The sequence below is a fragment of the Berkeleyomyces rouxiae genome, assembly GCF_048999995.1.
Source record: "Berkeleyomyces rouxiae strain 22BRR77 chromosome Unknown BrBRR77_ptg000012l, whole genome shotgun sequence".
Classification (NCBI taxonomy): Eukaryota; Fungi; Ascomycota; class Sordariomycetes; order Microascales; family Ceratocystidaceae; genus Berkeleyomyces; species Berkeleyomyces rouxiae.
The window spans coordinates 432,557-457,691 of NW_027396502.1; the positions used below are offsets into that span (position 1 = coordinate 432,557).

The following is a 25,135-nucleotide window of genomic DNA, read 5'->3' on the forward strand; positions in this document are numbered from 1 at the left end:
GCACCTTTGAGTTCAAGATGTCGCCCCCTGGCCAAAAAACGAACATTCCCCCCTCGTTGTGGGCTTGAACGAGCGCGCACATATCCCCAAAGCTGCGTCTATTCTTTTTTCGAGTTGTGAGGCCTTGAGCCCGTCTTTTTCCCCTCTCGTGGGTTGATCTCGTCGACGTTCGCCCCTTTTCTCACCACCGCTACGACCGTCGGCCCCTCGAGCACTCTGCACTGCACCTCAGGGAGACACACTCACTCTCGATGGACCGCCTTTCTGGAAGGTTCAGGTAGTCCGCCCCGTGGCGCGGGAACCGTATCGCTGTGCCTCATCCATTGCGCACGCTACGGTTACGCCAACTTTTCTTTCTTCAGGTCCCACGATCACCAGACTTCTGGAGGCTCATCTGGCCGTGGTTTTTTCGCTCTTTCGAGAGCCCCCAGGCCACGTCCGCTGATTGGTTCGTCTGCGAGAATTTTTCTCGTTTTCCCACCCTTTAGCCGACGAATGAATGTTGGTGGGGATGGTAGCTCCACAGCAGGGCTGCGCTGGTTTTGGTTCCACTTTTTCTTTGGGGGATGGTTTGGGGTTGTTGCGCTTTTTGCGCGGTACTACAGCAGTTAGCCAGGATTCCGGGTTTTGTTTGGAGGTTGCACGAGAGAGGGACAGTCCTAGCAGCTGGGCGGTGGGAAACTGCACGTCATTACACTTCGCCAGTGCAACTATCTATAGGCGGATTCGGGTGCTGGTTTTTAAACAGCTGTATGTATTTCTGGTACCAGCAATGGTCCCCTGTCGTATGCCGAGAATCCCTCGCGAGTAGACAGGTTAAATAAAGACTTTCAATTCAATTCCTTTAGTTACTCCTTGTTCACTTTCCACTTCAGTTATAAACCTCCTTGTCACTCCTTTCTGTTGCCGGATGAGCGCTTCCGGACAGAGTGGATGCCTCCCTAGAGACGTTGATAGAGGCAGCAGCATTCATTGCCTGCTGGGCCGCTGCATCAGCTTTATTCAGTGCCTCTAGCAGCCTGAATCCACTCTGGGGCCACATCAGCCTCTGCGTTGGCACTCCAGCCTGAGGTCCAACTCCCGGTTCAGCCCCACCACGGATAATTCTCTCTACACCGATCGGCCGGCCGTAAAACGCTGCGTTGGCCTCCTTGCGCTCGACAATCACTGTCCCGTCAACCTGCACGCCTGCGTAGAAGCCCTTGCTCTTGACATAAGAAAACACGGGCTTCAATGCGCCGCTGCTCGCTCGTTTGTGTTTCTTGTCATCGGGCTTCAGGTTATTATCAATTGGCAGTGGGGCTGTCGTGTTTGGCATAGGAGTATTCGTAGGTGGTGTTGCAGTGGCCCCAGGAGACGAAGGGACTGGGCTTCCAGAGCCCGTCTGCTTCCCAGAAGTATTCACATGGTCAGATCCTCTCTCACCACGCGAGCCCGCGCCTGCTCCCACATGGGCACCGCCACCAGCTCCATAGGGACCAACAGCCACTGCAACCTCAGGGCCCAGACTAACACGGGTGCGCAGGAATGCAGCCAGTGCAGCAGGACTATTAATAATCAAGACGCAATCGTGGACTTCAACGCCCACAAGGAAGCCACCACCTAGAGATGCTATCTGGATGCCAGAAGGCGGACTCCACGAACCGTCAGGCAGCCGCGCAACCAGCACGCCAGAGCCAGTAGTTCCTGAAATCTGGAAGCCGGCGCGCATGGCCGTGAAGATCACGACACCAACAGCGCGCGCAATAACTTTGGGTGGGATCTTAATCAGGGCTTTGCCTTTCTCCTTGGTGGGTTTTCCATCAGGGCCAATGACAGGTTTGTCAACTACAACGCCGTCCTCTGAGATATTGTTAGAAAAAGCAGAACTAGATGATTGGAAGACAGGGGTCCGAAACTTACTCGTGAAGCTAGTAATGATTCCAGCAGCTTTTTCACACTCCCTGTCCATGGTCATAGGCAAGAAGCTCTGCATTCCCATCTTGTTGGCAAAGTTGTTGATAGGGAAGGCCGCCTTTTCGCCATACTGTTGTAGCTTTTTGCCCCATTTTGAGAATGATGAGCCCTTGGCAGCTTCTTCGGAGTCGGCATCATGCGGCACGTATGCGTTTGGAAGAGGGTGATCGTCGAAATGGGTGAACGCTGCACCCGAGGCGGTGGGGCCCGGAGCCGGGGCTGGGGCTGAAGCTGAAGCATGATGCTCGGTCTTTGAGTCGTTGTAATAGGCCGGCGGGTGGCTTTGGAGTGGAGTTGGCTGGCTAACCTCGACAGGGGCATACGGAGGAGCAGCAGAAGTAGAGGACTGGGGTGGGCCCGGCGGCGATGAGGGGTTGTACGGCTCGGGAGCGTTGTGGACCAGATCATGTGATTGGGGCGGGGGTGGGCCTGGTGGGGGGGGAGGGTAATAGGCGGCGCCGGCTTCAGCGGCCTTGGCAGCATGTGAATCAGACATGATAAAATAATGAGTTTGTGCAAGTGGTTGTTGGGTGTTTGGATGATAGACAAATATGGCAAGACTTGAGTTCACACAGAGCGCGGGGAGCTTTTGTAGTTATGTCTCTCAATACGATGACGTCGCTAACATGTGGCTTGTGATGATGCCGAGTGTGGCGTAGCGGTTGACCTCTCTTTTTGCGGTCTGGGCATGTTAGGCAGCAAGTCGGATGTTAGGGTTATTTTGCATCATGGCTCGAGTGTCTTGGGGGCCTTGGCCAGCATTAGACTAGAATGCTTTGAGCTCCAGGCAGCTCTTAGCTTATGCTTGCCTCTATAAACCGCCGCCATAATAGCAGCAGGGGCCCTCTAGATAAGCCCATCAATACATGAATAGTTAGTGTGACTTGGCGGAGAGACATAGACATGCGGCTGAACAATGCATTTCTACTCACTGTAGGACCCGGAGAATAGCGGGTAGTCTTTGTTTTCTAGGGGGGATCTTTGCTCCCATACAAGATCAACCGACGGTATCTGTGTTCATAGTTACAGATCTTGTCTTGTTTTGTTCTCTATGCACGTAGCTATGTGGTCAACCATTGATGGATACACATGTAACTATGTACTCGGATATAGTTAGTTATGTATGTGTGTACTTGGGCTTGTACCCAGCAACCACACCACCCACAGCAATCGGGCATTAACTTGGCGGGCTCCGGACTCCCTTGGCCGCCAGCCACGAAAGCTTTTTCTGCCCGCCAATAAGATAAACACGAGACATTGGCCAAGGGGGAAAGAAACACAGCAAGAGTCGCCCGCCCGCCAATACTCCGATACGATACTCTGTCTCGGTCTTTCTGAGCTACTCCTACTCCGTCTTGAGCAGACAGGCATTACCATCGCCAGTAACTACAACAACACATTGAATCAACCGCGGAAACTGATAAATGCCCAGGCCCCAGGCAGCCACTCGTTTAGCTGCAAGAATACGCAATCAACAACCCCGACGATAGTGTCAGCCCCCAGCAGCCTACGTACTTCTAAGCTACCGCTTGGAGAAAAAGCCTCCACCCATCATGACCGTTGCCAAAAACATACCGCAAGACTTGAGTCTGCCTCGCATCCTCTGCCTGCACGGCGGCGGCGTCAATGCTCAAGTTTTCCGCATGCAGGCTCGCTGCTTTACAGCTACGCTATCTGCCCATTTCCGCCTGGTCTTTGCCGAGGCCCCATTTGAATGCCCAGCCCACGCCGCCATCATCGAGGTGTATGGCAACTGTGCCCCCTTCCGGCGCTGGCTCCGCTGGCTGCCCGAGCACCCCGAGATCAGCGCCTACGAAGCCTGCGGCAGGATACAGAGCGCGCTCCAGGCCGCCATGGACGACGACCCCGGCACGGGCCCGTGGGTGGGGCTGTTTGGCTTCAGCCAGGGGTCCAAGATGGCCAGCAGCATTCTATTTACGCAGCAGGCGCTCCGAGAGACGCTGGGCCGCTCTGCGACGCCGTGGAACTTTCGCTTCGGCGTGCTGATGGCCGGGGCCGCACCGCCCGTCAGTCTTGACATGCGCATCCAGGCGCCGCCCGGGATCGACACGGCCGACAAGCTGGGGTTTGCGTTTGACGCTTGGCCGAGCAAGCCGACCGACGGCGACGACGACGACATGATGCTGGAGCGCAGCGAGCACATGATCCGAATCCCGACCATCCATATCCACGGCCTCAAGGACCCCGGGCTGGCTCGGCACCGGCGGTTGCTGGAGCTGTACTCAGAGCCGGGCTCGGCCCAGCTGATCGAATGGGACGGCGATCATCGTGTCCCCATTACGCGCTTTGAGGTCGAGAGCATGTGCAAGGCAATCGTGGCCCTGGCCGAGAAGGTTGGCGTCCTGAGAAAAGAGGCTTGAGCGGGCGTGACCGGCAACCCAAGGAGGCGAAGCGGGCGGGGCTGGCAAAAAGCGGGGCGGGGACGCGAAGGGCCATAGCTCCAAGCACGGACGCCAAATCGTCAAATCGCGGCGCTTTCGTTGGCGGCCGCAGCTGTTCTTCTCTGTGGCGCTGGTCGGCTGGTCCACGCCGTTCTGGTATCTTCTGTTTTCTCATCTGTCTCACTTATTGCCTGCTCATCACGAACCCAAGGAACCAATATTGGTGGCCTGAGGCTCCGACTTGCACACTTGCCCACCTCGCTCTTTTCCCTTTTTCTTTCTCTGGTGTGCCCCCACAGCCAATCACAGCACGCGAGCTTCTTTCCTTTTGTCTCTTTCCCCCTCCCCCACCACCAATTCTGCTTCCTCCCTATCTCATCGCAACTGCCTATGCCACAAGACTGACGCTCAGCATAAGAAATTGCTCACAGTAATCTATTATGGCGTGAAATATAACAACCCTTAGAGCTCACAGCAATTTGTCTGCTGTCTTATCGCACCCAATCAGGGCCGCCGGGCTCCAGCTTTGAAGCTTTATAGCTTTACACAGTCACGAAGTACAAGTACTTCCAACTGTACTTCCGCCATCATCACCACCCCCTTTTCTGCCGCCAAAACAACGCTGGTGACAAACCACCAGCCTTCCTGCACCTTTCCTCCCTGTCTATCTCCTCTCCGCACGCATCACGCGGCCTCAACAATATGCAAATCAACGGTGCCGAGTTTCATTGAACTGCTTGTCGAGGGCACAAACCTGGCTCTCCCCAGCCCCTCTCTCTTTGCTCGTACTCGTAATGCCCCGGCGGTCTTTCCTATTTGTCCCCCTTCCCCTCTCCTTTGCGTTTCCAGGCCTTTCAGCTTGTAGTCATGCTTGGGATTTCCTTGCGTTGATCTCACGATCTGGATCTCTTCGAGTCAAGTTGCTGGGCAGTCAGAGTGGGGCCGTGTTGGTGAGGTGACTATGTACCCGCTTGTTTGTTCGAATGTAGCTCAGGGCGCAATATTGGCGGTGGGGGTACAAGCCCGCTTACCCCGCTATTCGTCTCACAGCGTTTCCCCTCACCTCACGAAAGCACCAAGTACAGCACCAAAGTTTGCCGTACTCGCACAGGCAGAGCGGCCAATTGGTACCGTCATAAACGGCGTCTTGAAGTCAGCCATGTGTGTGTATGTATGTACATATGTAAATATCCATGTCAATTGAACAGCTAACTACAACAAAGATAAGAACCTAAGTGACTAACTAAGAAAACGCCTCTCTAAAAAGTCTGCTGCGGGGCAGCTTCATCTCACCATAGATAGCCCCAGGTACAGGTACGGACGGACACAAGTACAGGTACATCACTCGCCGGTGTCTTTGTGACAGTCACCGTTATCGGCACCACTCGTTCTAGCCCCAAATGGTGTAGTTTCCTTGAACTTGCCTACTTCCCTTTTTGCCTCCATTCTGCAATTGCATCATTCATAGCTGCTCCTTCCTGCATTTACAACTCCTTCCTCGTCTCTTCGTGTTTGACTCTCTGTCTGTTCCCCCCTCTTCCTTTCCCTCGCCTTTGCAGTTGCCCGCTAGTTCCCATCACTTGCGTGATTGCTTGCTTCCTTGTTGGTTGTACCTGTACTTGTACCTGTACTTGCACATAGGTGGCTTCTTCTCCCATCCGCATTTGCCCGCTTTTTTGTACTGACTCCTGCCGTTCCTGCCGTTCCTGCCGTGCTGCTTGCTGTGCGTTCCAGCCAATCGCCGTTTGTCCATGTCTATAGAACCCCACCTAAACAGTGGCCCTGAGCCGCCATCAAAGCTGCCATTGGGCTATGGATTTAGACAGACCTTTTTCTTTTTTTATTTTCTTTTTGTTAGTCCCCTTGGAAAAGGCCCCGGTACAAACACCGTTGCTCTTTCGTTTGATTTAACAACCTTAGGTACAAGTACTTATACCGAGCCCCTCCGTCTGATTGTCTGAGTTTTCGATTCCCCTCTTTCTCTCTCTCTCTTTCTCTTCTTCTCTTCATCGTTTGTGACATCAAGACATTCCATCACATCTGTTGTTAGTCCAAACGTTGATCGTTTCTTGGACTCTTACACAAAAGTCTTGCCGTCAGAAAGGACCGTCTTTTCTTCCCTTATTTCATCTCTCCTTCATTTCCTTCTCCACACACAACCGCAATCATGGTTCAGTCCGCTGTTCTGGGTTTCCCCCGCATGGGTGTGCTGAGAGACCTCAAGAAGGCTACCGAGGCCTGTAAGTTGACGTTGCCAACTATCAATTGCCGTCGTGCAAATGCTAACTTCATCTACAGACTGGGGTGGCAAGATCTCCCAGGCCGACCTGCTGGCCGAGGCCAAGCGCCTGCGTCTGGCTCACTGGAAGATCCAGAAGGATGCTGGTGTCGACATCATTCCCAGCAACGACTTCGCCCTGTACGACCAGGTCCTTTCTCACATCCAGGACTTTGGTGTAAGTAACCCCCAGCTGGTGCTCCATTGAAATCTCCAAAGGTTGAATCTAACATCGCTTGCTTTCATAGGCCGTTCCCGAGCGCTACACTGTCAACAACCTGAACCCCGTTGACCAGTACTTCGCCATGGGCCGTGGCCACCAGAAGGAGGGCATCGATGTCCCCTCTCTAGAGATGGTCAAGTGGTTCGACTCCAACTACCACTACGTCAAGCCTACCTTCCAGGACAACCAGACCTTCAAGCTGGTTGGCTCTCCCAAGGCTGTCAACGAGTATAAGGAGGCCAAGGAGGCTGGTATTGAGACCCGCCCCGTCCTGGTTGGTCCCGTCTCCTTCCTTCACCTGGGTAAGGCCGACCGTGGCCAGACCGTCGACCCCATTGACCTTCTGGAGAAGCTGCTCCCCGTCTACGAGGAGCTGCTGACCCAGCTCAAGGCTGCTGGTGCCGAGACCGTCCAGATCGATGAGCCCACTCTCGTCTTCGATCTGCCCGCCAAGACCAAGGCCGCTTTCAAGCCTGCCTACGAGAAGCTCGCTGCTCTGGGTGACAAGATCCCCAAGCTGGTCTTCACCACCTACTTCGGTGACATCGTCCACAACCTGGACCTCGTCCCCAAGGATCTGTACGCCCTTCACATTGACCTGGTTCGCAACCCCGAGCAGCTGGATGAGGTTCTGGCCTCTCTGTCCCCCAAGACCATCCTGTCCGTTGGTATCGTTGACGGTCGTAACATCTGGAAGACCAACCTGAAGAGAGCTATTGAGACTGCCGAGACTGCTATCCAGAAGCTGGGCAAGGATCGCGTCATTGTCGCTACCTCCAGCTCTTTGCTCCACACTCCCCACACTCTGGCCAGCGAGAAGAAGCTGGACGCCGAAATTGCCGACTGGTTCTCTTTCGCTTCTGAGAAGGTTGTTGAGATCGCTGTCATTGCCAAGGCTGTCACTGAGGGCCCTGCCGCTGTCCGCGAGCAGCTGGAGGCCAACGCCAAGTCCATGACTGCCCGCGCTACCTCTAAGCTGACCAACGACCCCGCTGTCAAGGCTCGCCAGGCTGCCATCAAGCCGGAGGACTACAACCGCAAGTCTGAGTTCCCTTCGCGTATTACCCAGCAGGAGGCCAAGCTCAAGCTGCCCCTCTTCCCCACCACCACCATTGGTTCCTTCCCCCAGACCAAGGAGATCCGTGTTCAGCGCAACAAGTTCACCAAGGGCGAGATCACCGAGGCTGAGTACGACAAGTTCATTGAGGCCGAGATTGTCAACTGTGTCAAGATTCAGGAGGAGCTTGGTCTGGATGTCTTCGTCCACGGTGAGCCTGAGCGTAATGACATGGTCCAGTACTTCGGTGAGAGACTTAAGGGTTACACCTTCACTACCCACGCCTGGGTCCAGTCTTACGGCTCTCGCTGCGTCCGTCCCCCGATCATTGTCGGTGACATCTCGCGCCCTGCCCCCATGACCGTCAAGGAGTCCAAGTTCGCCGTCTCTGTCTCCAGCAAGCCCATGAAGGGTATGCTGACTGGTCCCGTTACCTGCCTGCGGTGGTCGTTCCCCCGTGACGATGTCCACCAGTCTGTCCAGGCTGAGCAGCTGGCCCTGGCCCTCCGTGACGAGGTCGTCGACCTTGAGAAGGCCGGCATTGACGTCATCCAGGTCGATGAGCCTGCTCTGCGTGAGGGTCTGCCCCTGCGCTCTGGCAAGGAGCGTGACGCTTACCTGGGCTGGGCTGTCAACGCCTTCCGCCTGTCCACCACCGGTGTAGAGGACTCTACCCAGATTCACTCTCACTTCTGCTACTCCGAGTTCCAGGACTTCTTCCACGCCATTGCCGCTCTGGATGCCGATGTTCTGTCCATTGAGAACTCCAAGTCTGACGCCAAGCTGCTGAAGGTGTTTGTTGAGGAGGCCTACCCCCGCCAGATTGGCCCCGGTGTCTACGACATCCACTCTCCCCGTGTTCCCAGCACTCAGGAGATCAAGGACCGCATTGCTGAGATGCTGCAGTTCCTGAAGCCCGAGCAGCTGTGGATCGACCCTGACTGCGGTCTGAAGACCCGCCAATGGAAGGAGACCAAGGAGGCCCTGGCCAATATGGTTGAAGCCGCCAAGGCCTTCCGTGAGCAGTACGCCAAGTAAACCGCTTCAGGCCTGGATTGTGTCTGGAGCTTGAGTGTCTCTGACATCTAGTCTTCTGATCTTTTTTCTTTCTTCTCACCTTTTTTCTTTTATGGCATATTCATGTTTTAATGGAGTTGGCGACACTTTACGATCTCAACATCGACCCGTTGATTTAACAACAACGGCAGTTCTTGTCCTGTTTTGGTACTTTTTTGTTTTTCTTTTTCTTTTTTGCAACGGCATTCAAAAGCGAGGGTTTTTACGCGGATCATGGGAAATTATCGATATACAACGATCACGAATTCAACATAATAGAGGGCGAGAGAAACAGAACGACGGCACTACTATGTCTGTCTTCTTTTCTCTCTGTCCGGGAGGAGCATGAGGAGGTTCCCATCAACCGGGAACCCATGGTCTGTTACTCTCTACAAAATTTTTCTTTTCATGTTTTGCCTGCACATGGCCCAGCTTTCGGGGTGCTTGAGGCACTAGAAGCAACAGAACTGGTTTCTGATGCTCTGGTGTCTGGGTGCCTTGGAGGCTGCAGCTGTGAATAGGAGTTGCAAGCGCTCTTTTGTCTATACCAGGCTGAGCTAGCACTTGTGACTAAGTTTAATAATACAAGACGACCCGATTCAACTAGGGGAACAAATATTCTGGCTTTCTATATTTTGTGAAATTTATTTCTAAGTTGTTGTGCCATCCAATTGTAATTCTGTGATAGATGTTGAGTTTTTTCTTGGACATGGATCTGAGCCATCTTCCCCATCTAGATTTCCGTTCCCATATAAACACACGATATGTACCTTGTAACTACTTGTAGACACCTCCATGGTCTCGCTGTTCTTCTTGTTCAATCTCCTTGCGCTCAAACCCACGCATCGCTTCATGCAGCTGTGCCTTAACGCGATCATACACATCCTCATCAGCCGCCAAAATGCCAAAGTTATTCGCCATCAGTCTGCCGGCTGCGAAGTCCATCGGCTCACCGCGTGTGTCTGTCACTCGGCCACCAGCCTCGACATAGACCAACTGCGCGCCGGCATGATCCCAAATCTTGCTGCGCCGCTGCACATCACGATACACCCACACGGCCGCGTTGCCCAGGCCCAGCGCCAGCGCACAGTACCGCACGACCCACGAAATCAAGTCGGACCCGGGGAACGCCGCGCCCAGCCCGGCGGCTGTGCGCTGGTGCAGCTCGTCGTACGCACTCTTGGGCATCGACGCACAACCCACCAGTGCCACCGGCACCGCAGCTGCGGCTGCGGTGCCGGTGGCACGCTGCTTGGAGAGCCGCTGCGCAGGGCCCAGCGGCGCCACAGCGCGGTCTGCCGACACGCTCATGCGCTGCACAAAGGCGCCCTGTCCTGCGACAGCAGTGAACACGCAGCCCTCGTCTGCGGATACCGATGCATCCTGGATCGGCGCGCCGGCGGCACGCAGTGCGTCTGCGCAGAGGTTCGGGCAGCCTACGGCGCCAAGCAGCTGTGCGCCGTCGGCCACGAGCCCGATGTTGATGGCAAACAGGTGGCCGCGGATAAAGGCCTGGGTGCCGTCAATGGGGTCAAAGACCCAGGTGCGGGCCGTCGCTCCAGGCGCGCCGCCGGCACACAGGTCAATCACGCGGCAGATCTCCTCGGGTGCCGTGGGCACGTGCGCCAGCGCGTCGGCGGGCACGCTGGCTTGCAGGTCGGCGAGCTCCTTTGCGACGCGGGCACACAGCGCGGGGTCGGCGCGCAGAGCGCCGGCGTCCTCCTCGCCTACGAGCGCATCGGCGGGAAAGTGCGCGGAGAAGGTGGCGCTGAGCAGCGCCTGGATGGCGAAGTCGGCGACGGTCACGGGCGAGAGGTCGTCTTTGCTATGGATGCCTTTGTTGGCCGAGGCGAGCACCGCGAGGCTTAGCTGCGAAGCGTGCCGGAGGACGTCGGTTGCGACGGCGAGTTCGCGCTCGTACGACATGGTTGTGGCTTGGTGTTTGCGGGTTGTGTAGGCACAGGAAGATACTTTTCCCGGTGGCTAGAGGTACGGAATAGTGGTGGATGTTGATAGAGAGAAGTGGATAAATGGGATGCTCTCAGGGCTCTCCAGCAGAGCCCCACAAGCCCGCGTGGCCTGATGATCTCATTGGTGGGTGGGTGATACAAGATGGCCCATCTTTGATGCCTGTGTAACGCAAAACCGCGTCGAATACCTAGGGTTAGGGCCTCCGCCGAGGCTTGCAAGTCTTAGTAATATGGTCCCTAGGTGCTTCCGTTCCGTCAACTCCACAACTTTGGGCACCATCCTCCATGCAATTTCACACCAATTACTTGGACTCTCAAGGAACTTCAACCCCTCATCCCCTAGTCCTTTACTCATGAGCACTGCCGCCGAGTCAGCTGTGCGACCTTGCATTGCCGCATTGCTATCTCGCGGAACGGCGCCGGCACTGATGACACTTGTCGTTGAAAACATCCAGCTGGTTGAGTTGCCGAGTCGATCGCTGCCTGCCATACGGCTGTTGCTCGGTGATGGCCAGTTGTGTATCCAGGCGCTGCTTCGCACACAGGCGCATGTCCTTGTGCACACTGAGGCGTTGGCCGTGGGTGGCATTGTGGCATTGAGTCATTACGAAGCAGTTTTTGCTGATGCGCAAGATGGTAGGGCAATGGTGTTCCTGGATGTAGAACGATTTGAAGTCGTCGGCCAATGGAAAGGAAGTGGAAAGCAGCCGGAAAGAAACGGGGGTGAGCAAGGAGAGTGTATGACTGTAGATCAGGTCCAAAACAAAAGACCGCTAATAAGGGTAGACAGCTTCAGTGACGTACATTTCGACGAGTCATTCTTTGACCCTCCCAGCTCCTTCTCGAAGCAAAGCAGTCCTCATCCCGAGCCCAAGCAGTCATTCCCAAGCACGAATCTACCTTCAGCTGCACCAGGGCCTATAACTTCAGATCCAGCTCCATCATCCAAATCTACGCATCCTCTCACCATCAACCACCCCATCCCCAAGTTGCTCGCATCTTACAAACCCTCTCTTGACCTGCCCGGCCCCACTGTGCGCCCCGTCGCGCTGTTTCGCAAATGGCACGACATGCAGCAGCCACTCAAGCTCACGCCGCTCGGCTCGCTGCCGTATCTACCGTACAAGTCCAACTGGACGTGCAATATTCTGGCCATTGTCACATCGCTGGGGCCTGTGGAGACAGGTGCGCTGGCGGCGCAGCAGCGCGTTGTGCGGGTGGCCGATCCCACAGTATCAGCACCGGTGCGGCTGTCGGTCTTTTTGGACCCAGAGAGCTTTGTGCCGCCATTGGGCGTGCCAGTGTTGCTGGTGGGTGTCAAGAATCATACATATGAGGGTGGCTCACTAAATAAATATGAAAGCGATCGACCGCTTGAAGGACAGAGTTGGTGGTATACAGATCTACAACAGTTCCCATGGTGTAATACCGAAGGCTTAAAGCAATGGTGGGACTTGGAGGCCCAGGAGGTTGAGCAGTAGCCTGCACAGGCATAAAGAAGGCAACAAATGAGACAGATACCAAGGAAAGTAAAGACAAGAGTAAACAGGACGGTAACTAGTGTTTTTCATTCAGGTTTATTCGCTGGAGTTATTAAATACCAAGCTTCCATTTCAATCCCCAACAGCTAACTGCATTCATTAACAAAAAGAAAACACCCAAAACGCCCAATATGAAAACACGAGCAAACGCAAGACAGCAAGTCTATGTTCTCTCACCATTAATATCAGATCACAATGCCCCGGGCAGCCCAGCCCCCGCGGCCCTTCCAGGCAGCAAACACTAGACCGCAGGCAGCCCACACCGTGATTGTCATGCCCCAGAAAGTAGGCGCATAGCACTGCGCGCCATAGCAGAAGATAGGCTTCTCCTCCAGCGGCGCCGATACCCGCGACGAGTCGGCTGGCGCATGGCCACTGCCACCGCTAAATTCACTGTCTGCACCAGCCTGGTAGACAGTCGAGTAGACAATGCCCCAGAACGTCGACCCGAGAGCGGGCAGCATGGCCACGATGCCCCAGTTGGTGGCAAAGTTCTCAACGCCCCAGATGATGGTGATTATTATGGGCGTTAGGCTGAAGACGGCGCCGTAGCCCGCACCAACCAGCGCCGACACAATCCAGAAGCGCTCGCCGTGGTCCTGGATAAGCCCGGATGCAAGCGCCAGCAGGCCCGCCGACAACATCGCAGCAAAGGTCAGTAGAAACACGACGCGCGAGACGGTCGGGCGTGTGTTGCGCGAGCTCCGCGTGGAGGCGGCTGAGCCGTCGTGCTGCACGTGCTGTGTGGCCGGGGACGGCGCAAGGAGATCGGTCAGAGAACCGGTCAGAAGACGGGAGGCTGTGCTGGTTATGCTAAGGATCGAAACGTGGGTGGCCGGCAATGTGGGCCGGAACGCTGTTGACGGTGATACAGCTGCGCCTTGCGAGTTGAGAGACGAAATAACGGTGCCGAGGTTGTTGATAAAAGCCTCCCCTGGGCCAACCATCAACAAGAAGCCAAGCGCAAATAGCCACATGGTGCGGTCTTGTAGGAAGCTCTTGGTCTCGGCGTTCAACAGCCACTCTTTCTTGGTCATGGCCATGGGGTCCGACGATGGCATGAGCAGCGAGGCCTCGTCAGCGTCATCGTCACCCTCATGACAGTCTGTCCCGGAAGCTGAGTAATACGCGGTTCCATAGTCTATGACTGACTCGGTGCGCGACAGCAGCGGCGGCTCAAGGAACCCACTGCGACCGAGCTCATCAGCCGCCTCCTCGATCAAATCTTCCTCGTCGACAATACGCAGCATGAAGGCGCCGGCAAGGCCAGTAGCAGTCAATAGAATTCCAAGAAAGATAAAGTAGTGGTATACGTCTAGCTCGCGCGGCAGCATAATGCCCTGCGGCGCAGTGCTGAAGAATCGGCTACCCACTTGGCTCAGCCAGATACCACTGAGCCCGAAGCCAGCAATGGGTGACGACAAAGCAAGCCCGCGGTGCCGCCCCTTGCCAAAGTTCTTGGCGCACGTGGCCACGGCCGAGAGGTACATTGCCGAGGTGCCGATGCCGATGCACACAAACGCAAAGACCATCAGGCCATAGCTCCAAGCGGGGCTCTCAAAGGCTGCGCCGCTATCGGCCGCCATGTGTGCCATGATTTCCACGTGACGGTAGACGGCAGCCGCAAGGCCGTAGCCGATGCCAAACAGCAGCGCGGAGAACAGAGACAGCGGCACCGTGCCGTAGCGGTCGCACACGTAGCCGAGAACGGACACGGGGAGGTACAGCGCTACGGAGCTGCCGATAGCCACGCCGTTGACCTGCAGCTGAGTATAGCGCAGGCGCTCCTGGAAGATGTGGCCGTACAGCGAGAAGACGGTTATGGACCCGGCACACAGCGACGTGAGCACTGCGGCCACAAATGACGTCAGGCGCGTGCGGGCGTGGGTCGAGGCAGTTGAGCATGTGGACGGCGTCGGAGACAGAGGCGGCGGAGGACCGGAGCGATGGGCCGCGGGCGGCGCCGGAGACGAAGAAAAGGCCATGGGGATGGGGTGGAGGCGTGGGTGAAGAGGGGAGGGGAGAGTTGGATTCTGGAGCAGCGCAGGCGGAGAAGAAGCCCCAAGATAAAGAGCGAAAGGAGCGAAAGGGCAGCAGTGCCTCCCAGATTTGCGTTTGGGGCGAGGATTAGGCGGTGGCTTCAGCGGCCATCCCTTCTGTAGGGCAGAAGGTTACAGGCGGGTGGGAGCTGGAGGGAATGGGGCACAACAGTATAAATAAATGGCGGAATTGCACGAATGTCCCGCAAGAAAACAGAGTGATTGGCTCTCTTCAAAGCAACGCGATGACTGGCAAAGCTGTCGTCATCTCAAAAATAGCATAGAAAACAACAGAGGCAAAGAGTCATTGTTTCATAGCAGCGGCCAGTGTGCGTCACAAGAGGCACGCGACATGACCAAGGCTCAATGCGATGGCGTCGTTAGCGATAAGATAACCACCACCTCAATGGCGACAGGAGCGGCAGGATTCAGGTTCTCCCGTCTTTCCCGGCTGACAGCTGCAGGATAGTGGAGAGCCATCTGACAGCCGTCGCTGCCAGCTGCCACCATCGGACTCACTCTTGCCCCGGCTTCTGACACGGCCAGTCTGCCTGTCGCCCATTGTTCTCGAACCGCTGAAATTACCGCGTGGAATAGCGATGTGCAGATGTAAAAGGCTTGTTTTGCCCTTGATCTGCTTACTGGCTTCAGTTGATCCTAGCAGATAAACAAACTGCAGCACGACTCCACGGCGTCATTTCCGAGCGTTGCTACCGGAGCCTATTCCCGGGAGGTCCAGAATCAAAATAACAACATGGTAGGGTTAGGGTCGTCCCATTAACAACGTTTTGTCAATGGCCCCGCCGATCACTCGGAAGCACTGGCTTGAAAGCGAACTTTGCTTTGTATCCCTTGTTTTTCTTTTTGGTCTCCTTGTCTCCGCGCCAGCTGTCAAGTAAAGTCTCGACCTCCTTTATTGATTAATTTTAAATGCAGACAACGATGAGCCGATCAAAAGATGCGTGGCAGCTAGGAGTTTGAGGGCTTCTGGTCCAGAGACAGCACAACCACGCGTAGATCTCATTTTCCGTGTCACGATGCTGCTGATCGACTTGCTGAGTGTTTTTTTTTCTTCTGTCTTTTGTGTGGACATCCTGGGCAGACAAGCCAGACTGATGTTTCATTTCTTTCTTTTGCGTTTCTTCGCCTGTGGGCTGTTCTGTTTTGGCGTTCTGCAGTAGCACTCGGTTAAGTTGGGCCCCTGGATCAAGCTGCGGTTGCCCCTTTACTCTGGCTTGCTTGGCCCCTTTGAGGCCTGGAGACGGAGACGAGCGTAGAGAGAACAAAGATTGATTTGAATAGGTGCGAATTACAGAGACAGACGCACAAGTGCGTCTAGAACATGGGCGTGCATATCTGCATATGCACATAGCACTACGTACAAATCTACACAGGCCTGGGTGATATTGCGCATAACTAGCATGTTGAGTAGCCCTGTTCGTTCGAAAGCCGACTGCCGTGCTCTAAGACATTACACTGTTATACATGCCTCTTGCTACATTGTCCAAGCTGCGTCCCCGTAAACACAGTCGCCTATATAAAGGACATATTAGCGGGTTGGGCTTCATAGCTAGCGCTTGGTCCCAGAAAAGGCAGGGGAAGAGTGAAGAAGAAGGCCCAAGTGCATGGGATAACAACAGCGTGAAATACCTGATTCTGAAGGCTGTTGCTCGTCGACTTGAACGTCGGACTTGCACGATTCCTAGAGTTGCCCCCAGAAAACGGAACTATAGGGTTGGCTCTTACACAAGGGTTACAGCAAACCTAAATAGGAACAAACCCTGCACTGCCACAGCCCTGGCCAGGTCTCGTGGACAAGCGGCTAGGCCTGTTCTGGTCTTAGTTTCACTAGTTTCAGGGGTTCCTGTGCCTGTAAATAGTGCTCTAGAAGCTTTTTTGGTGGCGTAGGTGGCAGCTTGTGCTAAAGAGAAACAGTGGGCCTGTGGGCTCCTTTGAGTCCCAGGTATCCACTGGCCGCCTGGGCACTTCTTCAGCGTCCAGGGCTCACGTAACCAGAGCTTTGAGCTGCTCGCACGCAGTGTTTGTTTGGTACGAGGACAGACGTCTTGAACGCGTGGAAAGTCAGAGGTACGAACCATGGCCCCCGGGCGATAGTTCTTGGATACTTGTAATTAGTCAAATATAAGCACTTTCGTAGAATGTTTGTCCCATCACAGCCGTAGCCATTGGCGGAAAGAGCAAACGCTTGCTTTAAGGAAGGTATTGAAAATTCTCACTCTCTATTTCCCATCTTCCCCTCGCCTGGCAGCGCTCCCCAGGAAGCTTTTCTTTTTGCCTCACCTCCACCAAGCCATCACGACCCTCCCCTCCCAATCGCCATTGGCCCCCTTGGCCGTGCATCTGAGTTGGTGTAGTCTTCATCCTGGAACCCCAGGCCCAGTCCCATCTGCTCCCAGCCCGGCGACCAGGCTCACATATTATACGCCTGTGCTATACGTGCTCGTTTTAGCAGCTCAGGCCTGGCTCAGCTTCTTCCATCACTGCACGTCTCACAAGCCTCAACCCGTGCGTGGCGTGATACTTTAAAGGCAACACATAACACGCATACATCCATCACACCAAAGCTCATTGTTTTCTCTCCACTCCACTCAACCTCAACCATTGCTCACGCGCGCTTTTTGGCTCGAGGAAATCAACTTAACCCCTATCTCTTTGTGGCTTGCCAGAGAAGCACTGAAAGAAGCATTCCTGGTCTGTTGTTAGTCATCCCTGCCGTCATGGTCCCTGATTCTCTCTCCCTCTCCATCCTCAGTCCTTGCTTCTTCTTCCTCCTCGCCCTAGTCCGCCGACATGTCCTGATCCATCCATCCTCTTCTTTTGTTTCTTCCTTTGATTCCCGAATCTCCAATCGTTTCCCCTGCCTATATCTACCTGGATTAGTCTTATGCCTGTAGAATTCACTGGCTTCACAACCCGTCGTCCCTATCTTGATTGGGTTTGCCAGGTTAGTCCTAGTCTCGCAACCCTCCAATAACTCGCCCAGCCCTGTTGTGAAACTTGCGGCGTACGGATTGGCGCGAAAAAAAAAACAAGAACCCCAGCAGAGCAGCAAGAACACAAACACGACCGAGATCCCATCACCAGCCTGTTCTTTATTTTATTTTCTCTTCATTACATTCGCTCCTTTCCCCATGCCACAAAACCCTTAGACCCGACTCTCTACCGCCTTCTTTTACCTTTGCCGCGCCCCATTCCACATCCTCCTCTTTTCCCTTTGCTTCCGCGGGGCTTCTTTAATTCTTGTAGTACTGACTGCTATGAGTTAAAATCAGCTTTCGATTTATTCTTGCTTGCGTCAAATACCAAGACAACTCTTGTGGCCAGCCCAACTTTTGCAACCACTGCCTCCAAAGTCCCAGACTAGGCAGAAAACCTACGATAACGAACGATTGATGCGACAAACGACGACTGTTTGATTCACTTTGACGAACACAAGGCCTTGAGTCTAAAAAAGCCGCCCACTACAAACGTCCCAGCCTGCCTTTTCGATTGACCCACGATTGTATCAGCAAACCCGCCCGCCCAGCCTTCGTCTTCCCAGGGACAACATACTGTCCATTCTTTCGCTTTCACTGTTGCTGTGTCTCTCTCTTTTATTCATTTTTTTTTTTCCCTGCGTGTGATTGTCACCTTTTACCTTCATCCTCTCGCCCTACAACGCTTCGCTTGTCTCTTCGCCTGGCTCACCAGCGAAATAACCAACGTCCCCGATAAAAAAGACACCCGGACTCAAATACCACAACACACTTGCGCAATACCACTGCTAGTCAGTCACTGTTGTACGACACTTGTTTTCCCCCCATTGACCCTTTGGGCTGAGCTCTTTTTTTTTTCTTCTTGTTTCTCTCTTTCTCCAGCAATTTTTTTGTCGGCATATTTCCCCGCAGGATAGACATACTTCCAAGTACAAAAGCGCCACACACGACTCCCACAAACACGCGTTCGTGTCTTGTCAGTTTCCTTGTGATATGCACTGAGTTGCCCTGAGTACCCTTAGTGTACAACTTGTGACTTTTCCTCTGCGGTTGTGCATGTTATTCACTTGACACCGGAGTGCATCTGCACTATTTCGTGTCCGTGTAGGCGAGGGTGATCCAATCAATATCTGGAAAAACCCGCGTCGCCTTTCGAAAACTACAAGTTTTTTTTGCCTCTACTTTACCGGTGTCCTGCAGAAATATCTCTTTACAATGGCGACATCTCCTCCCCAGTCTCCAATGTCTACGCGACCCATAAGCGCCATCGTGCGCCCAACACAGCCTCCTATTTCCACTCCCCGCAGTACCAGTCGCATGAGCATGCAGAGTCAACCTAAGGTTGCTGGCAGTCGCGCCTCAGATGAGGATGGGCGTACAGCTGTCCGAGTCGGTAAGTTTGTGCATTAACTGTTGTATCTTGTGTTAAATGCCATCACTTGATGTCATTATCCACACCCCCTCTGATTTACACTTTGTACACAATGTCTCTGCGACAAATGTGTATTGGCTGAAAGTCTACAACGCCATCACAGGATGCTTGCTGTATGTAGCACGTCTTGTGTGGCAACGAATCGAGCAAGGCATCTTGTTCTCGACCAAAAATAAGTAAAAAAGAATAGTCTTGATAACTAACGTGTCTTGTGCTAGCCGTACGAGTTCGCCCGCCTCTCAAGCCCACAGACCCCGGTTTTGAGCTTATTCCTCAACGATTTCAGAAATCCATGGTGCACGTTACCTCTAACACTAATCTTGCTATTGACTCACCACAAGGCCGTAAACTGTTCGTTTTTGATCGAGTTTTTGGTCCAGAGGTCGGCCAGGATGGAATCTGGGAATATGTTAGCGAGTGTGTTACATCTTTTGTACAAGGTTACAATGTCTCTCTACTGGCTTATGGTCAGTCTGGTGCCGGAAAGTCTTTCACCATGGGAACCTCTGGTCCCTTGGAACAAGAGGATATCCAGCTAATGGGTATGTGAAGCCGCGTGCAACTGTTATGCATGGGTGAAACTAACGCTGATATTATAGGCGTCATCCCCCGTGCCGCGACTGCGCTTTTCGAACATCTGGACACAACTAACAACCCGCCAACAAAAACCCCAAACCGGAGCTCCATGTCACATCTCAGATCACCAGTACGCTTTCCAAGCGCAAGCGCTTCTTTGGGTGATCGCGACTGGTCACTCAAAGCTACATATGTTGAAATTTACAACGAACAGCTTCGCGATTTGCTTGCCCCCGAACACGTCTCCCAACAGGACCGCAGCCAAGTCACTATACGCGAAGACACCAAGGGCAACATCATTCTTACTGGGCTCACACAAGTTGACATCAACTCAATCGATGATCTCATGAACGCACTTGCCTTCGGCTCTTCTATCAGACAAACAGATGCTACCGCTATCAACGCCAAGTCGTCACGATCACACGCAGTCTTTTCTCTCAACCTCGTACAGCGCAAAGCCAAGACCCCTCGCGAGCGCCGCAATTCTATGCCAATCGAGGCAATTTCTGGCTCAGATATGACGATGACAACTGATAGCAAGCTTCATTTTGTCGATCTTGCTGGAAGTGAACGGCTTAAGAACACCGGTGCTCAAGGAGAGCGGGCGCGTGAGGGTATTTCAATCAATGCTGGCCTGGCTGCCTTGGGTAAGGTTATCTCTCAGCTTTCCATGCGCCAGGCTGGATCTCATGTATCATACAGAGATTCTAAGCTCACCCGTCTGTTGCAAGACTCACTGGGTGGCAATGCTATAACGTACATGATTGCCTGTGTAACACCCCCCGAGTTTCATTTGAGTGAAACTCTCAACACTGTTCAGTATGCCCAGCGGGCCCGGAATATTCAGAGCAAACCGCGAATTCAAAAAGTCGATGACACGAGTGACAAACATGCCGTCATTGAAAGACTGAAGGCTGAAGTTGCATTCCTGCGTGAACAAATTCGCAGCGCAGAGCGGTCTGTTTCTGATCGTCGCAATCCGTCTAGCGACCGCTCAGACCGGCCTAATGAGCGTGAAGTTGAGCTGCAAAATCAACTCCTCGATTTCCAGGAAAACTATTCGGCTCTCAGTCAACGTCACGCCAAGCTCATTGCAGAGCTTGCTAAGGCTCGTGACGCCGAGGCACTGGAGAACGAGTTGATGCTTCAGCGCGAAGACGAATCCGAAATCCACGCTACTGAACGTCTGAAACGCTCGAATACCTTTGCCCAGGCTGTTGAACAAGTTGTCTTGGAGTATGAGAAGACTATTCAATCTCTAGAGCAATCTCTTTCCAATACCCGTGGCACTCTTTCCTCTACAGAAGCCAATCTACTCGAAAAAGAAACTAAATGTGCCTACGTCGAAACAATTAACACGCAACTTCAGGCTCGCTTGCAAAAGCTGATAGATCGTGAATCTAGCACGGAAAGTTACTTGCACGACCTTGAGAATAAACTCGATGGCCACACTTCTGGGGAGGAAAAGAACGCCACTCTTATTGTTGAACTGCGCAAGGAAATCGCTCGGATTCGCGAGAACGAGAGTACTGCTGAAGACTACATTTCCACATTGGAGGAGCGCTTGGCCGAAGCTGATCAGGACGCTGAGTTGATGCAGCGCGAAATGGATCGACTTGAGCAAGTTATCGAGCGTCAGCGCAGTCTTGGAAAACTTGACTCTCTCTTGTATGAACTGGACCATATTCAGTCTGATAGTCGCCCGGAATCTCTTATTGAGTCATCCAACGGCACTGGACGCAGAAGGTCATTTGGCCGCTCCCGTAGCCAATCTCATGTCAGTCGCCATAGTGTCCCAGATGCTATTCTTGAAGATGAAGAGCACGTCCATGACATGGGTCTGATCCCTGAAGATGAGGAACGGGTCTTGGAGAATGTCGCCAAACAGAACCACCTTGATACTGAGAATGCAGATGACTACCTCCCACAAAGTCCTGCACAATCCAAGTTCGTTGCTGACAAGCTTGAGTCTGTCAGTCAAGAGCTGGTTGACTTGCGCGTTGAGCACGAATCGACTCTGTCTGAGATGGACCTTCTCAATGCTAAATATGAGGAGGCTCTTCGAGCACTCTCCGAACTCCAGGATGTAGTTGATGAAAACCGCCACAACAGCGCTCGTCCTCGTGACTCTATCATTTCGATGATGTCACCTACCAGCACGCGCCCTGATTCGTTCATGTTCGACCGATCTAGTGGCATTAAATCGAATAGCCATTCTTCCATTGCTCGTTCGCTTTCATCGGAGCTGTCTTCTGCGTTGGATTCGCCTAGCCTAGAGGCCGTAGATAATGCAGACACTATCAAGGCAGATGATCACATCATTAAGCATGGTCTAGATGATGATTCTCTTATTCCTGAAGATGCCTACGAAGCTAAGATGGAACTTGTTCATACAACCATTGCTGAAGTGATACCTTCCCCAAAGGAATCGCAAGCACCGGTATTTGGTTTAGAATTAAAGTCCATGACATCTGTGGAAACTTCCCCTGTTAGCCATGGGACTATCAAGATTATTCAGAGTGTTCCAGGATTTGAAAAAGAGACTGTCAACACTGCTCTGCTGGAGGAAATTGATTCTCTCAAAACGCTTGCCGCTGAGAAACAGGCCTTCGAGGAGGAACTGACTGAGCGTTACAAGGAACTTGAGAACAAACACCAGGAAACTTTGGACATGGTTGAAGACCTTAAGACTCAGGTCAGCAAGGCCCGCGCATCATCAGACACTGGATCGCCTCGGACATCCAGTCCTGTTATTCGACGCAAGTCTAGCCAAAACGTGATGATCATGGACCGTGCGCAGCGTTCTTTCACTTCCTTGCGGACCATTGCAACTGAACATTTCGAGGACAACCCCGATGCTATGCAGAGTTTTGAGATTAATCTGAATGCTGCAATGCATGAGCTACAAGTCCGGTCCCAACGCATCCAAGAGCTGGAAGCCGACGTTGCTGCTGCCAAGAAGGAAATGGAGACCAAGATGACCATCATCACTGGACTGACCCGTGAACGTAGCAGCTTGACAGCGTCACCTCGTGATATGTCCATGGTTTCTACTCTCCGCAACCAATTGGAGCAGACTGAATCCCGCCTCAAAGAAATGAGCCAAAGCCACGAGGCGCGTGAGAAGGACCTGATGGTTCAACTTGATAGCGTCAAGAAGGCTCTAGATCAACAGCAGAAGTCACAAGAGGCTGCTGCTGCTGCACGGGGCTCCGTTGAGCCTTCCTCCGAAACTATTTCCGAGAATGCACAGATTATTGCCCGCTTGGAGACTGAGCTGTCTGAGTGGGAGGCCAAACATGCTACTGTTTTGGCTTCTATGCAGAAGAACGAGTCGGAAATGAAGGCTACAATCACTGACCTTGAGCAGCAACTCGATGATGTCAACACTAAGCTTATTAGTTATCAGGAAGAGTTGAACAGTGGTGCACTGAGTGAGAAGGAGCAGAACCTCGTCCAAGCCTTACGCAATGAAATTGATGAGTATAAGGCCATCGTCAACTCTAACGCCGCTACAATTGCTGATTTGGAGGCCGTTAATCGCTCTTCTCGACTTGAACAGGATGCCATGGAGCGCGAGCTCGGTGAAACGAAAGATCTGATTTCTGCTTTAGAAGTCCAGGTTGCTACTCACCAGAATGCCGTCAAGACCCATCAAAGCACCCTTGATGAGTTGCGAGCCCAGCATGCAGAGGAGATGGATGAGATGTGTGCGGCTGAACAGAAAGGCTACGAAGAACAGCTTGAGGTTCTTCTCAATGAGCACTCAGAGACGATTCGTATTCTGGAATCTGAACTTGCGACTGCCCGTGAAGACATGATCAACATCGCCCAACAGGTTGCCTACGCTTTGGGTGTTCCTGTGAGCCTTGAGACACTCACCGAACGTATCCAAGACCTTATCAACGAGCGTCAGACTCTCTCTGCCTCTGTTGGAAAGGGTGGCAATATGGAAAGCAAGCTCACGACTCTCGATGCTGAGAACAACACCCTTCGGAGCGAACTTAACTCGGCTAAGGCAGAGTTGGCTGACCTTATTCCTGAGGAACAGGCTGAGGCTGCCGCTGGCAGTGTCCCTCAACAGTTGACTATTGTCAAGAAGCGGATGACAGATCTTGACATGGAAAACAAGAAGAACGTACGTTTGGTGCAAGAATTGGAGGATCAGCTACAGACCAACTTCGACCAGGCACAGATTGCAAGCAACAGATTGTCGCTGTTGCAGTCTGAGCGCCAAATGCAACTGGAGGAAGCTACCACAGCAAAGGCTAAGATTCAGTCCGAGCTGGAGGCCATGCGCAAAGAGTATGACACTATAAAGGTATGATTATTATCCCGCGACTTTTTTTTTGAAATGACTCGGATGAACTAACTTTTTATACAGAGCAAGCTTGACGCCCAGATTGTCTTGACCGAAACTGTTCGCCGTTCAAACTCGAACAGTTCATCCTTGCACAATGTTGCTGGTCCCTCACCTCCTCCTGTGATTCCCCTGCCTCCTATTCCTTCTGGCAGTACCCCTGCTGGCACCTCGCCTACTCCTGGCGCTTCTAGTGAGGCTCATTCCACAAACAACGCCACCTCATTCGCACAGGTCCAAGATGACCAAGAGGCCAAGATCAAGTCTCTGCAGAAGCATCTAACTGCGGAACGGCAAATGACTGCTACGCTCGAAGAGGCCCTGGGCGATCTCGAGGATCAAAACAAGAAGATGCTCGTCGATGCTGAAGGCTGGCGCAAGCGTGCGACAGAACTGGAGACAGAAATCAAGGACTTAAAAGAGCGGCAACAACAGACACAAGCTATGGACAACCGCTGGAGTGTCCACGTCGAAGAGGAGCGCAAGAAACGACAGGAAGCCGAAGCGGCGCGGGCTCGCTTAGAGGAGCGAATGAACGCTATTTCATCGGGCAAGAAGAAGAAGAAGGGCTCGCTGAACTGCTTTTAGGGGCTTGCGGACCGAGCGATGGTTGCTCATTCTTCAGGGTCTTTGCTACCCACACCAACACTGCCTTTACCATTGCCACCATCTTCTGCAAAAGATGTTTTTTATTCTTCTTTTACTTGCATTTCTTCCTTACCTTTTGGACGTCAACGCTTCAAGACCCCGAATCCATCCAGGCCTGTTCTTTTCTTAGATCCACCGCGACGTATCGGGGCCCTGTCAATGGTAGCCATGATCATGCTTGTTCTCACTGTCGTGGCATCCGTGGTGTGCGCATTGCAATACCGCGTACAAGCATACCCATTTTCGCGCCACGAAAAGCAGCCGTTTGTGACTAGTATTTCGCTTGCATTGCGTGTTCTGGTGTATGATTTAGCAGCCACCGGGTTTGGATGGCTACGAAGGGGCGTTGACATGCCTTTTGTCTTTGTTTCTTGATGGACTTGTGTACTGCTATTTTCATGGGCACCGAGGGGTCATCATTATTATAGTTCTTGCGCACGGCGTCTCCTTGTATTTTTTCCCCCTTTTTTCATCTTCTTCTTTTAGCCTGTTGTTGTTCTCTTCTGCTGTGTTGTTTGATTCCCCGGACAGTTACTCAGGTTGGGTTGATATTTCATGAGACAATGCTCTCTTTTTTTGTGCACTTTGCTGGTGGTTTTTG

At 53.1% G+C, this 25,135-nt stretch overlaps 7 protein-coding genes across 7 annotated transcripts; 4 read left to right on the forward strand and 3 right to left on the reverse strand.

The window, feature by feature from the left end:
- Nucleotides 1-871: 871 nt before the first annotated feature.
- BROUX77_007410 (uncharacterized protein) lies at nt 872-2,452 on the reverse strand (the record flags this gene model as incomplete). The annotated part of the gene is made up of 2 exons (XM_073752502.1): nt 872-1,842; nt 1,903-2,452. 2 exons carry the CDS (start codon nt 2,450-2,452, stop codon nt 872-874), a joined length of 1,521 nt encoding a protein of 506 aa, XP_073601703.1.
- Nucleotides 2,453-3,509: 1,057 nt separating this feature from the next.
- BROUX77_007411 (uncharacterized protein) lies at nt 3,510-4,337 on the forward strand (the record flags this gene model as incomplete). Its single annotated transcript, XM_073752503.1, has 1 exon — nt 3,510-4,337. One exon carries the CDS (start codon nt 3,510-3,512, stop codon nt 4,335-4,337), a length of 828 nt encoding a protein of 275 aa, XP_073601704.1.
- A 2,188-nt stretch (nt 4,338-6,525) lies between these two features.
- Nucleotides 6,526-8,954, forward strand: BROUX77_007412 (uncharacterized protein; the record flags this gene model as incomplete). Its single annotated transcript, XM_073752504.1, has 3 exons — nt 6,526-6,598; nt 6,657-6,814; nt 6,885-8,954. 3 exons carry the CDS (start codon nt 6,526-6,528, stop codon nt 8,952-8,954), a joined length of 2,301 nt encoding a protein of 766 aa, XP_073601705.1.
- A 795-nt stretch (nt 8,955-9,749) lies between these two features.
- BROUX77_007413 (uncharacterized protein) lies at nt 9,750-10,898 on the reverse strand (the record flags this gene model as incomplete). Its single annotated transcript, XM_073752505.1, has 1 exon — nt 9,750-10,898. One exon carries the CDS (start codon nt 10,896-10,898, stop codon nt 9,750-9,752), a length of 1,149 nt encoding a protein of 382 aa, XP_073601706.1.
- Nucleotides 10,899-11,295: 397 nt separating this feature from the next.
- On the forward strand, nt 11,296-12,423 carry BROUX77_007414 (uncharacterized protein; the record flags this gene model as incomplete). Its single annotated transcript, XM_073752506.1, has 1 exon — nt 11,296-12,423. One exon carries the CDS (start codon nt 11,296-11,298, stop codon nt 12,421-12,423), a length of 1,128 nt encoding a protein of 375 aa, XP_073601707.1.
- A 245-nt stretch (nt 12,424-12,668) lies between these two features.
- On the reverse strand, nt 12,669-14,468 carry BROUX77_007415 (uncharacterized protein; the record flags this gene model as incomplete). Its single annotated transcript, XM_073752507.1, has 1 exon — nt 12,669-14,468. The coding sequence occupies one exon, from the start codon at nt 14,466-14,468 to the stop codon at nt 12,669-12,671; it is 1,800 nt and encodes a 599-aa protein (XP_073601708.1).
- A 4,265-nt stretch (nt 14,469-18,733) lies between these two features.
- On the forward strand, nt 18,734-24,474 carry BROUX77_007416 (uncharacterized protein; the record flags this gene model as incomplete). The annotated part of the gene is made up of 4 exons (XM_073752509.1): nt 18,734-18,911; nt 19,169-19,492; nt 19,550-23,847; nt 23,911-24,474. 4 exons carry the CDS (start codon nt 18,734-18,736, stop codon nt 24,472-24,474), a joined length of 5,364 nt encoding a protein of 1,787 aa, XP_073601709.1.
- Between the last annotated feature and the right edge of the window lie 661 nt (nt 24,475-25,135).